The sequence below is a fragment of the Schistocerca serialis genome, chromosome 4, assembly GCF_023864345.2.
Source record: "Schistocerca serialis cubense isolate TAMUIC-IGC-003099 chromosome 4, iqSchSeri2.2, whole genome shotgun sequence".
Lineage (NCBI taxonomy): Eukaryota > Metazoa > Arthropoda > Insecta > Orthoptera > Acrididae > Schistocerca > Schistocerca serialis.
In genome coordinates this window covers 755,763,198-755,775,750 of record NC_064641.1, presented here as the reverse complement: position 1 = coordinate 755,775,750, position 12,553 = coordinate 755,763,198, and the positions used below count along the sequence as shown (strand labels likewise).

At 44.1% G+C, this 12,553-nt stretch overlaps 1 protein-coding gene across 1 annotated transcript in view; it reads left to right on the top strand.

The window, feature by feature from the left end:
* Nucleotides 1-12,553, top strand: part of LOC126473299 (neprilysin-1-like) — a 548,467-nt gene that overhangs the window by 350,907 nt on the left and 185,007 nt on the right. Inside the window, exon 3 of the mRNA XM_050100269.1 lies at nucleotides 2,524-2,685. Coding sequence (XP_049956226.1) covers nucleotides 2,524-2,685 — 162 coding nt within the window. The remainder of the gene's footprint in view (nucleotides 1-2,523; nucleotides 2,686-12,553) is intronic.

Genomic DNA, 12,553 nt, shown 5'->3' with positions numbered 1-12,553 from the left:
CTCTTGTCTGAGACTGTAACAATAAGGCTCTGACTTGTTGATGTAGCCAACACGTAAAATTTCACTCACCAATATTTATTGTTTATGCAATTCTGCAGTGATCAGACAACAATTTTATACGTTGAATCGGTCATTCTAGGCTCCACGTTTCCTTTATGATTTCAGCCTAGCGTAACGTATGCTGCATCAGTTGCTTTTCTTTCTTATAAGCTTCTTTTCAGCAATAGATACGCAAAACAGGAAAGCCTGCATAAGCAATGTCTCTGCCGTAACACTCGGTGCCATAGAAAAAACAAATAATTGAACAAACTGAAAGCTTTTTTATTTTATTATTGTGGTAACAGGACTTCCATTTCTGCTGGGCGCGATATGACATTACAAGACATAGTGTCTTCAGACGGCTATCGGTGTAATTCAAGAGCGGATATGATCCCTCTTAACAGTCAGTTTATTTCCATGTTGCATAGTCCATTCACTATGATCCTGAACAAGCTCAGCGGCTGCAGCTATAGAAATAGTGTGTGCACCAGTATCTCAAAGTCCTATACAGGGTGGTCCATTGATCGTAACCGGACCAAATATCTCACGAAAAAACTACAAAAAACGAAATTTGTCTAGCTTGAAGGGACAAACCAGATGGCGCTATGGCTGGCCCGTTAGATGGCGCTGCCATGGGTCAAACGGATATCAACTGCGTTTTTTTTAAAGCAGGAACCCCCATTTTTATTACATATTCGTGTAGTACGTAAAGAAATACGTATGTTTGAGTTGGACGACTTTTTTCGCTTTGTGATAGAAGGTGCTGTAATAGTCACAAACATATGGCTCACAATTTTAGATGAACAATTGGTAACTGGAAGATTTTTTAAATTAAAATACAGAACGTAGGTACGTTTGAACATATTATTTCGTTTGTTCCAATGTGATACATGTACCTTTGTGAACTTATCATTTCTGAGAAAGTATGCTGTTACAGCGTGATTACCTGTAAATACCACATTAATGCAATAAATGCTGAAAATGATGCCCATCAACCTCAATGCATTTGGCAATGCGTGTAACGACATTCCTCTCAACAGCGAGTAGTTCGCCTTCCGTAATGTTTGCACATGCATTGACAATGCGCTGACGCACGTTATCAGGCGTTGTCGATGGTTCACGATAGCAAATATCATTCAACTTTCCCCACAGAAAGAAATCCGGGAACGTCAGATCCGGTGAACGTGCGGGCCATGGTATGATGCTTCGACGACCAATCCACGTGTCATGAAATATGCTATTCAATACCGCTTCAACCGCACGCGAGCTATGTGCCGGACATCCATCATGTTGGAAGCACATCGCCATTCTGTCATGCAGTGAAACATCTTGTAGTAACATCGGTACAACATTACGTAGGAAATCAGCATACATTGCACCATTTAGATTGCCATCGATAAAATGGGAACCAAATATCCTTCCTCCCATAATGCCGCACCATACATTAACCCGCCAAGGTCGCTGATGTTCCACTTGTCGCAGCCATCGTGGATTTTCCGTTGCCCAATAGTGCATTTTATGCCGGTTTACGTTACCGCTATTGGTGAATGACGCTTCGTCGCTAAATAGAACGCGTGCAAAAAACCTTTCATCGTTCCGTAATTTCTCTTGTGCCCAGTGGCAGAACTGTACACGACATTCAAAGTCGTCGCCATGCAATTCCTGGTGCATAGAAATATGGTACGGGTGCAATCGATGTTGATGTAGCATTTTCAACAACGACGTTTTTGAGATTCCCGATTCTCGCACAGTTTATCTGCTACTGGTGTGCGGATTAGCCGCGACAGCAGCTAAAACACCTACTTGGGCATCATCATATATTGCAGGTCGTTGTTGAAGTTTCAAATGTGGCTGAACACTTCCTGTTTCCTTAAATAACGTAACTATCCGGCGAACGGTCCGGACACTTGGATGATGTCGTCCAGGATACCGAGCAGCATACATAGCACACGCCCGTTGGGCATTTTGATCACAATAGCCATACATCAACACGATATCGACATTTCCGCAATTGGTAAACAGTACATTTGAACACAGGTAATGTATCACGAAGCAAATACCGTCCGCACTGGCGGAATGTTACGTGATACCACGTACTTATACGTTTGTGAGTATTACAGCGCCATCTATCACAAAGCGAAAAAAGTGGTCCAACTAAAACATTCATATTTCTTTACGTACTACACGAATATGTAATAATAATGGGGGTTCCTATTTTTAAAAAAACACAGTTGATATACGTTTGACCTATGGCAACGCCCTCTAGCGGGCCAACCATAGCGCCATCTGGTTTCCCCCTTAAAGCTAGACGAGTTTCGTTCTTCGTAGTTTTTCCGTTTGGTGCTTATTTCGTGATATATTTGGCCCGGTCACTATCAATGGTCCACCCTGTATATGGGGGCCTGCAGTTGTACTTTGCTCTAAGTGTATCAGTTAGTGCTATTCGAGATGTTCGTCAACGCGGCTCGTATTTGCGTGTTTCAGCATCGTCGCTGCTGGCCGCCATGGACCGGTCGGCCAACCCGTGCGTGGACTTCTTCCAGTACGCGTGCGGCACGTGGAACAAGAAGCACGTCATCCCGGAGGACCGCAGCAGCATCAGCACGTTCGAGGTGCTCGCTGATCAGCTGCAGGTCATCCTCAAAGGTCAGCCTCGTTCAAAACATCTCGCTAGCTCGTTATATTTATTTTGTACAGACGTAAATAATACAATTCACTGCTATAGATGTCGCCTTCACATCTGGGATGTCAGTCTAACTCTTGGCCAATGTTAACAATCCATGCAGCCACATACACAGCGTAGAGCGGTGTCCCAGGCGGTCTGTAGGTTGGTGCAGGTCCCTTGCAGTGATGAGTAGCTGGGAGTTAAGGGCCAGAGGTTAGCCCTGTTGCCTTGCTTCAAAACACCGCTCCTGTGTCAGCGAACATGCGGTTGACAGGGATGGCAGTTCCCACGTCTGTTCTCTGGGTTGGTAGCGTTGAAATAAGAGTGAGAGGGCAAAAGGACCTGAGTTTTGGAGAGGTGATGCAGGCCTGCTCCCGCTACCTGATCAAGTCCCAGTGAAATTGGGGACTAGAACACATGGTACCATGAGGCAGTCTGACCTAATCTAGGTTCGTCATTCACATCTACATCTTCGTGATTACTCTGCTATTCACATTAAAGTGCCTGGAACAGGATTCAATGAACCACCTTCAAGCTGTCTCTCTACCGTTCCACTCTCGAACGGCGCGTGGGAGAAACGAGCACTTAAATTTTTCTGCGCGAGCCCTGATTTCTCTTATTTTATCGTGATGATCATTTCTCCCTATTTAGGTGGGTGCCAACAGAATGTTTTCAAAATCGGAGGAGAAAACTGGCGCCGGCCGAAGTGGCCGTGCGGTTAAAGGCGCTGCAGTCTGGAACCGCAAGACCGCTACGGTCGCAGGTTCGAATCCTGCCTCGGACATGGATGTTTGTGATGTCCTTAGGTTAGTTAGGTTTAACTAGTTCTAAGTTCTAGGGGACTAATGACCTCAACAGTTGAGTCCCATAGTACTCATTTGAACCATTTTTTGAGAAAACTGGCGATTGAAATTTCATGAGACGATCCTGTCGCAACCTAAAACGCCTTTGTTTTAATGACTGCCACTCCAATTCACGTATCATGTCTGTGGCACCATCGCCCCTATTTCGCAATAGTGCAAAACGAGCCGACCTTCTTTGAACTTTTTCGATGTCATCCGTCATTGGGCAGATCTCCCCACTAGCAGCTTTAGAGTCGGCACTAACTCTATGGATGTGTTTCGTTGCTAATTACCTGTGATCAACTAGATGTTAAACCATAATCATCCTTTCTCGTTCTACCCAGTGATCATTTACTAGAAGCAGTAATTACCACTCTCGAATACAACTCTCTTCAGATCCCCAAAGATAAATAATTCGTGGATGTGCGTCTTGGGTGCTATTCAACGTGTAAAACAGCATCATTACTCCGCATAAATCGTTCGGACGCATTTTACACATTGACAACCGTGTGTTGTACAGCCATAATGACCGCGGAGAAGCCCTCGGACGTTGGCGCGCCAGGTACATATAGTCTGCGGCGGCGAGCTCGGCTCCAGTTCACCACCGGCAATGGAGGGGGAAGCTTTGACAATGCCAGCCACTCGTGCTGGCGAAACGTCAGAAAAATCATTAGATGAACGTCGGCCGAAGAATCCGAGAGAGAAGCCAATAGGCAGTTTCTCATAACATTTTAACAAAAATAAGTATCGATGAGGTACGTCTGGGCGATGTTCTGCTTATTAGTCTCATAACGTTCTAATGACGAAGTCTCTGATACAGTTGTTCCTGATATTGACAGTGTCGATCTTCCATCATCTAGTAGAAAATTGTTTCATAAAATGACATGCACTACAGAGATAGACATATCAGGTGTTAAACTTGGATCAGAAACTCTTGACGAGGTGGACGAATTTGCTATCTATTAAGTAGAAAATATAAAGGAGGACCATTCAAAAAATTATATAACAATTACGATTGCACAGGGAAATAGGCATTGTACACTGAAGCACCAAAGAACCAGATACAGGCATGCGTATTCAAATATAGAGATATGTAAGCAGGCAGAATACGGCGCTGCGGTCGGCAGTGCCTATGTAAGACAACAAATCTCTGGCGTAGTTGTTATATCGGTTACTGCTCCTATAATGGCAGTTTATCAAGATTTAAGTGACTTTGAATGTGGTGTTATAGTCGGTACACAAGCGATGGGACGCAGCATCTCCGGGGTTAGCGATGAAGTGGGGATTTTACTGTACAACCATTTCACGAGAGTACCGTCCAGTACAGAGTACAGTCCGGTAAAATATCAAATTTCCGACATGGCTGCGTCCGGAAAAAGATCCTGCAAGAACGGGACCAGCGACGACTGAAGAGAATCGTCCAACGTGACAGAAGTGCAATCCTTCCGTAAATTGCTGCAGATTTCAATTCTGGGCCATCAAGTAGTGTCAGTGTGCGAACCATTCAACGAAACATCATCGATATGGGCTTTCGGAGCCGAAGGTCCACTCGTGTACCCTTGACGACTGCACGACACAAAACTAAACGAATGTGTAAGAAAGAGACTGGGAGCGGACGATTTGTATTTGGTGTTTTGTCTGTTTGGTTGCGTGTTTTGCTCCTAATTAGAACCACACATCATCCAGTATTAGTCCACTGTGTATTTTATATCCTTACAGAATATGAATTTCATATTAGAAGCAATAAAAATTAGTTGACCGCCCAACTTCAGCGATTTTATGTAACCAAAGTAATTACTTCTGATGCAAGTACAGTTTCCATGCACAAACGTAAGGATTACATAATCATTGTTATTTTGAACACAATAGAACGTTCTTTATCATGATCAAAGGCAAGTGTTTCCTGTTATTGTTGATAAATGTGGAAATTGTTTATAAATATCAGAAACATGATTTATATAAGTTCGGTGAAGTTCTGAAGCGATGTTTTATTTTTTTATTTATTTTGCGTTTTTTCTTAATTTTATCTTTTGAGGAAATTCTATTTTCTATCGCTGTTTGGACAAATCTATGTTTTTTTCCTTTATTTTTGCTTCAATATCCGTTTGGTTCATATTACAATTACCAATTTTCGAATAAAACATGGTTTACACATTGGTGAGTTTAATTTTCCTTTAAATACTGTTTATTTTTAACAGACAGGAGGATAATTATATACAACAAAAGTATTCCTTAGGTTACTCGGCCCTTTATATATCGCAACTCAGTTTCTAGAAAGTTTATCGCTTCTGGTTTTTAGGGGAATCTAGTAACACACTGATCGCATACGTACGGAAAGCGATCGTTGTGAGGTAACCGCCAATAGCTATGCTACACACCTAACGTACAGGTAATGTGGGTACAGCCTTAACTGACCAAACCTACTAGGAACACTACCGTAGTTTACACTTTCTTATGGTAGTGTGAAGCAGCCTACGGTAATGTCTTACAACTCAATTTTCAACAGAGTTTTGCCCCGTTGTATACAATAAAAAATTAATGTTGACATTGAATTTTATCGTATTTACCCCGGTTAATCAAATACAATAAACAAAAAATTTTCCTCCAGTATCAAAGGTAAAATCTTCAAAGTTGTGGGCGGATCAGTAGATGGACACAGACTGACTCATTTACTGTGTCACGACCTATGATGAGGTTAAAATAAAACATTTTTTCTTTAACACTGTACAATAATAATAGTAATAATAAAAATGTCGTACGGCGCAACTGTCTGCTGCAAGTCTTTTAATTTGACGCCACTTCGGCGACTGGTGCCTCGCGAAGCCAACGGCATCAGGTGTATGTACCCAGGCAGTCACTCGGGCCCGATGTTTCTTAACTTCGGCGCTCGGGTGACATCAGATGTACACAACGTGGCAAGACCGTTGGCAACAATGTACATACATTAAAAATCAGCGACGCAAACGATTCAGCGGCATCTTCTGTGGACTGGCCGTCGTCTTGCAGTCTTGAGTTGTAACGAGCCCGTTACAAAGGAAGTACACGATGCTGATATCCTCTGTTCTCTCTTGGTGACGTGAAACAGAAAATATAAACACAGTTCATTAACAATTTTGAAGCTGATATGTTAAAGACATCAATTTAAAAAATAAGACAAATTCACGTGATGTCACTCAGCTCTCTAGGAACGTATTGCGGTGAAACGTTGTGGCATACTACACGAACACTTTCCTGAAGCCAACCTGGTGGACAGAGAGGGGGGGGAGGGGGAGAGGGGCATGCAGGAGGAAGATGGAAGGTGTAGAGGCGTAGTGGGTAGGTAGAAAACGATGAGGGGGGAGAGGAAATTAACAGAGAGGGGGGGATTGGTCAGAAGGAGGGTCGAGGAGGATATTGTCGGAGAGAGTGGGGAAAGGGACAAGGAGAGGGGAGAAGGAGAGGGAGAGACAGAATGGCAGTAGGAGGAGAACAGATAGACATGGGAGGATGAGGTGGACAAAGAGAGATGGGGAGAGGAAGACATGGACATACAGAGTAGGGATTCACTGACGAGTATTTTAAGGCGTTTGTAAGCTAACCACACTTTAAAAATGCGTTAAAAAACGTAAATGTAGTGTGCCTGGGGCCTCCCGTCGGGTAGACCGTTCGCCTGGTCCAAGTCTTTCGATATGACGCCACTTCGGCGACTTGCGCGTCGATGGGAATGAAATGATGATGATTAGGACAACACAGCACCCTGAGCGAAGAAAATCTCCATAACAGCCGGGAATCGAACCTGGGACCGTAGGATTGACATTCTGTCGCGCTGACCACTCAGCTACCGGGGGCGGACAAAAATGCGTTCCACAGATGGCGATGTATAGTGCTAATTTATGGTGGACTGATCTTCGTAAGTTTGCTTGATAAACGCTTACTATTCAGTGATTCGTTTGCCTCCTCTCTTGTTACCTGTTGTTGCAGGTAACAGAATTGCCTCGGAACACTAGCTCTAAAATTCTCCATAATTATCTACAACAATGAAATTATTTAACAGGTCAACTATAGACAGGAAATGCTTACAAAATATTTTGCATGGATGAGGCTTACCACTAACACTACTATTCTCCAACAGAAGAGCTGTGGTGTGTTGTTTACCCACATTCTGCCGCATAATTCTTTAGCGATATCTTTTTGTCGTTCTGAGTACTAAGCGACATCCTCGACTGTGACTGTCCTTCGTTTAGTAATACAGCTCCCATTTCCACCTACATGATATTCAAATTGCATTAGTTACCCAAATGGGGTGCTTATTACCACTGCATTTCTTCCGCCATTTTGTTAATTGGAAAGATATCTCAATGGAGACAATTAAAGTTTGCAGAGCTCTGTCATATCCTGGTATTAGCTCCATATGGAAGTGAATTACGTAGTTTTGCTACCAGTTTCAAATATAAACAATCGTCCGCACATTAAATGCTATCACCTTAGCATCTACACATAGATTACTCGTATTTACATGGAACTCTAGTAGCACTAAAGGTAATTACACTCTAAGTCGCTATAGACAATCAAGCCGCCTGGTAAGTATTAAAGACAGATGAATGTGAGGGTTTTCTTGAAGCTCCTACAACACCATTTTCATGAGGGCTATTGTAGATAATGATTGCTTGATAGAAACTCATCACTAAACTGCTTTCATTGGTCCATTGTCCTCAGTGTCACGTTTATACATTTTCTGATCTTTTTATCATTGTGCATCAGTGAGAAAGACATTTTATCACGACATCGAGACCTCGGCTATTAAGTTCGATTGTTATGACTGCATTCTGTATGTGTCTCGAATTCAGAATCTGCTTTCGTTGTATGTGAGAGTGGTTTGTAATTTAAATTCATAGGCTTCCAGGGCCAGTGTCGGTTTATTCCTTAATCTTCTATTATACATAATAATCCACTACCTTATAAAATTAGTGGGTCCTAAAATTATTAAAATTATTTTTTGCAGCTAGTTTACAATGAACTACAAGTAGTTCTAGTACTTTTATTACAATGGGCAAGATACATTACTGTTGACATTTGTCTACTTACTCTAGTGATATACTTAAAAACTAACCTCTACACTACCTGTCCCTGGCACTGGGCAGCCCAAGATGTCTTGACTATTGTTTATTTTCTTATATCTAAGTCCTACTTAATAGGAAAACCTAATTTACGTCAAATCCGGTGAGTTGTCTAATTCGGAGTTGTTGTACACCCCCTAATCCTGGACGTCGCTGATTTCGACAGTAACAGCTGTCGACCTGTCCACGCCCAGGAGGTACGGGATTGGGGTGCTGTAATACATTATTATTTGTCGTTAATCAAGGTTGTCCCTCACAGATTGTAGAAGAACCTTTTGTGATACCTCGTTGGCCAGGTAGTACAGTACTCGAAATGTATCCTCGTGTCGTAGCAGGGTAAAGGTGTCGTGGTTCGATAGTTGCTGTCTCAGCGCAGCTGCTACATCATTCTATTGGGGGCACTCGTAAACCACATGGTCGAGAGTTGCACCAGAGTCGCACGAAGGCGTAGTCCTTCTCCCAAACCGACACGGGTATATCGGGTAAGGCCCTGGACCAGTGAGAAAATGGAACAGTCCCTTGTCGGCTTAAAGTATCACGAACCTAATCGTTCTCTTACGTCTGGTAGGAATTGTAAAGATCTTCGTTCGGTGCTATCAGCTTCCCATGCTTCCTGCCACAACTCTTCACCCCTTCTCTTGATTACACCCTTATACCCAGCCTGAATACCCAGAATATCCCTTGTTTTCCCGACCTCTCCCTTCTTCGCCCAGAACCATGCAGCCTGTTCGCTAATTCTGATATCATGGAAGCAAAGCCCCATTATTACCAACAAGGCCCCACCTGGAGATGTCCTGTAGGCCGCAACTGACTTTAATAACATATTTCTCTGTACCGTTCTCACTGCCATGGCAGGCACCACCCTTGTGAGCCTGTGTGCCCAGATTCTCGTGCCATAATCCACTATTTATGTTAGTATACTGTTGTGATATAACTTTATTAGCGCATGGGGGAGATAGTATCTTTAGTGTCCAATGCATATGAGGTTGTTAAGCACTTTAAGGCACTTTTAGTTACAGCTTCAATGTGCCTTGCGGAGTTCCACCTTTCGTCAATGATAACTCCGATTTAACGCGCCTCTCGTCGTCGGAGAACTGGTGAGTCTTCGATTCTAACCATTGGATTCCTAATTAATTGTCCTTTCAGCAGAAGATAGGGTGACTTATTTGGTGATATTTTCATTTTAGTGTTATGGCACCACTGTTGTAATATATCCATAGCCCTCTTTGGCTGGGTGTCTTCGCAGCTACGGCCACCCACCAGTAGGAGGAGGTCATCTGTGTAGGCTATCACGTTTAGTACATACTGTCCAGTAGCGGTTCCATGTGGATGTTGCAAAACAAGGGGCCTGACACAGAGCCCTGGGGGCATCCCTTTATTATTGATTTTCTAGCCCTCCCGCTAGGGGATGATAGCCAGACCTCCTGATCATCGTAATAACTCCTCAGACGATTGTATAGTAGCCCTGGACAATCCTCCTCCTGTAAACAGTAGAAGAGTGAAGGCCACCACAGGCGGTCAAAGGCGCCACTGATGTCCACCATGATGCCAACTATGTACTTGAACGAGGCTGAGTCACAGACCTCGGCGATTGCGTCAGCTGCCGACCACCGACACCTGAAGCCGAACTGCCTGTCACTCATCCCGCACAGCACTCGATGTGCAACCAGTCTGTCAGTCAGCAATTTCTCGAACAGTTTTCCGAAGAGATCTTATAAACATATCCGTCTGTATGACTTGGTATCAGTTGGATCTTTTTCTGGTCCTTTCTTTATTGTGACCACTGCTGTTTTCCAGATTTTGGAAAATTTTTGCAACCTGAAACGCTCGTTATACAATTTTGTGTGAGGAACTGCACTACCTCCGCAACAGTGCCGTCTGGCCCAGGAGCTTTTCCTCTCTTTAAAGATTTTGTTTGGGCAGTTACCTCCTCTTCAGAGAAGGGGTATACCGCTCTGTCATTTGTATATCCTACAAGATCAGCTATTCTCATTTGGCGCTGGCCCTCCGTTTCCCCTTACTCTCTATCGTCAGGCAACAGGGAATGGAGGAAGACCTCAGCAGTTTCCTGCCAGGATTCCGTCATCCTCATATATGACTGTGGATAATACCATTGGAGAACAAATCTTCTTCCTCACCAACTTATAGGGGATTCCCCATGGGTCTCTCCCCACTTCGAACTCTAACTAGCCGAAGCTCCTTCTGTAATGTTTCCTGTAGTTCCCTATATTGTTGCAATCATTGTTTCCTTTCCCACCAGACGACATTGCGCTGGAAGTGCCTCCTTACTCTTCTGACAGACTGTCACATATGCTCCAGTTCGGCGGACCATGGTGACAGAGGCCGCTATGGCCATCCTCCTTGTTGGTATGGCTACCTTCACTCCTCTAGTAATCGCCCTCACCAGCTCTTGGGTGTACCTATCCACATTTATATTTTGGTTTTGGTTACCTTCTGGTAATGCAGGAATGTCACACTCACTTGCTAGGCGCTCCCAGTCTGTTGTAATTTAATTACACTTCCCACCCCATGTTTCAGTGGCACCTTCTGTTACCTAACATAAATGTAATCAGATTGTGGTCACTTGTGGTGGCCTTACCTTCTACTTTCCAATTTCTCACGATGCTTGCGGCGTTAGGTGTCGTAAGTGATACATCGTGCCTTGTCCCCCTCCTGTTGTATAGGTCGGAGGGTTACCAGGTTTGTTGGCCACCACAAGTTGCAAAGCCATAATTATTCCTTCCACCTTGCCTCCGTCTGTGTCTCTTGTGCTACTGAACCATAGGGGGGATCTTGCATTTATGGCAGCAGTCACTATCACTTTTCGGTCCCTCAACGCCGTGATTACCAGAGTGAGATGGTTCAGATGCTGCTCGATGTCGTCTCCATACTGAAAGTACATATTGACGAGAGATAGTACTCAAGTGGGAGATTGTATCTCCACGACGTTGCAGTGACTGTTTGATAGCTCCGAGATAACTATTATTCGCAATGAAACTTTCTGGCAGATTAAAACTGTGTGCCGGACCGAGACTCGAACTCAGGACCTTTGCCTTTCGCGGGCAAGTGCTCTACCAACTGAGCTACCCAAGCACGACTCACGCCCCGTCCTCACAGCTTTACTTCTGCCAGTACCTCATCTCCTTCCTTCCAAACTTTACAGAAGCTCTCCTGTATTATTCGCAATGCTTTGTTCGTTATTATTATCGCCGCTCTCGGCTCATCTCCGCTACTGACTAACTGCCATGTCGCGGCTGCGAAGGCTATTCGCCTGGCTTGGACATACGGCTCCTGCAGTCGGACCACAACTAGTCTCTTCTCCTCCACCACCTTGCGCAGCTCCTGCATCACTAGTGTGCTATTACGTGTATTTAGCTGTCCAATAGCTATTGTAGTCATTATGGAAAGTAGGTATGTACACGATTTTCTGGCCAGTTCTTTCACCAGTCGAACGCAATGCGCCCATTTACCAATACTGATTTACAAAAATCTCATCTAAATCAAACTCTTCACCTCTTCTTTCGAATACTTTCTTGACCAGATCTCGCAGCGCTCCTAAGTCGGAGGGGAGATTCATTGACTTAAGCTGTATTCTGTCAACAGTCTCCATCACCGAGAAGGTGACTTTCCTGCCATATTTATGCCCCACCCGGACCACATGTCGCAACGCAGTGGTCAGAGTAATCGGCTGCTCCAACCTAGCTAGTTGCATGGAGTGTTCGAGATTTGGGTACACTCTAACAGGGTCTACAGATGGTATTCTAACAAGAGAGGATTCTGTCCATTATAATTATCCGGGCTGTTATGCCGTGGTCGGTTGATGAATTCTGAGGTGATTCCCAACGTTTCGTCTCTGACTGCGAGAGACATCTTCAAGGGGGTCCGTGGCTTGATGGAAGGTCCAACACACA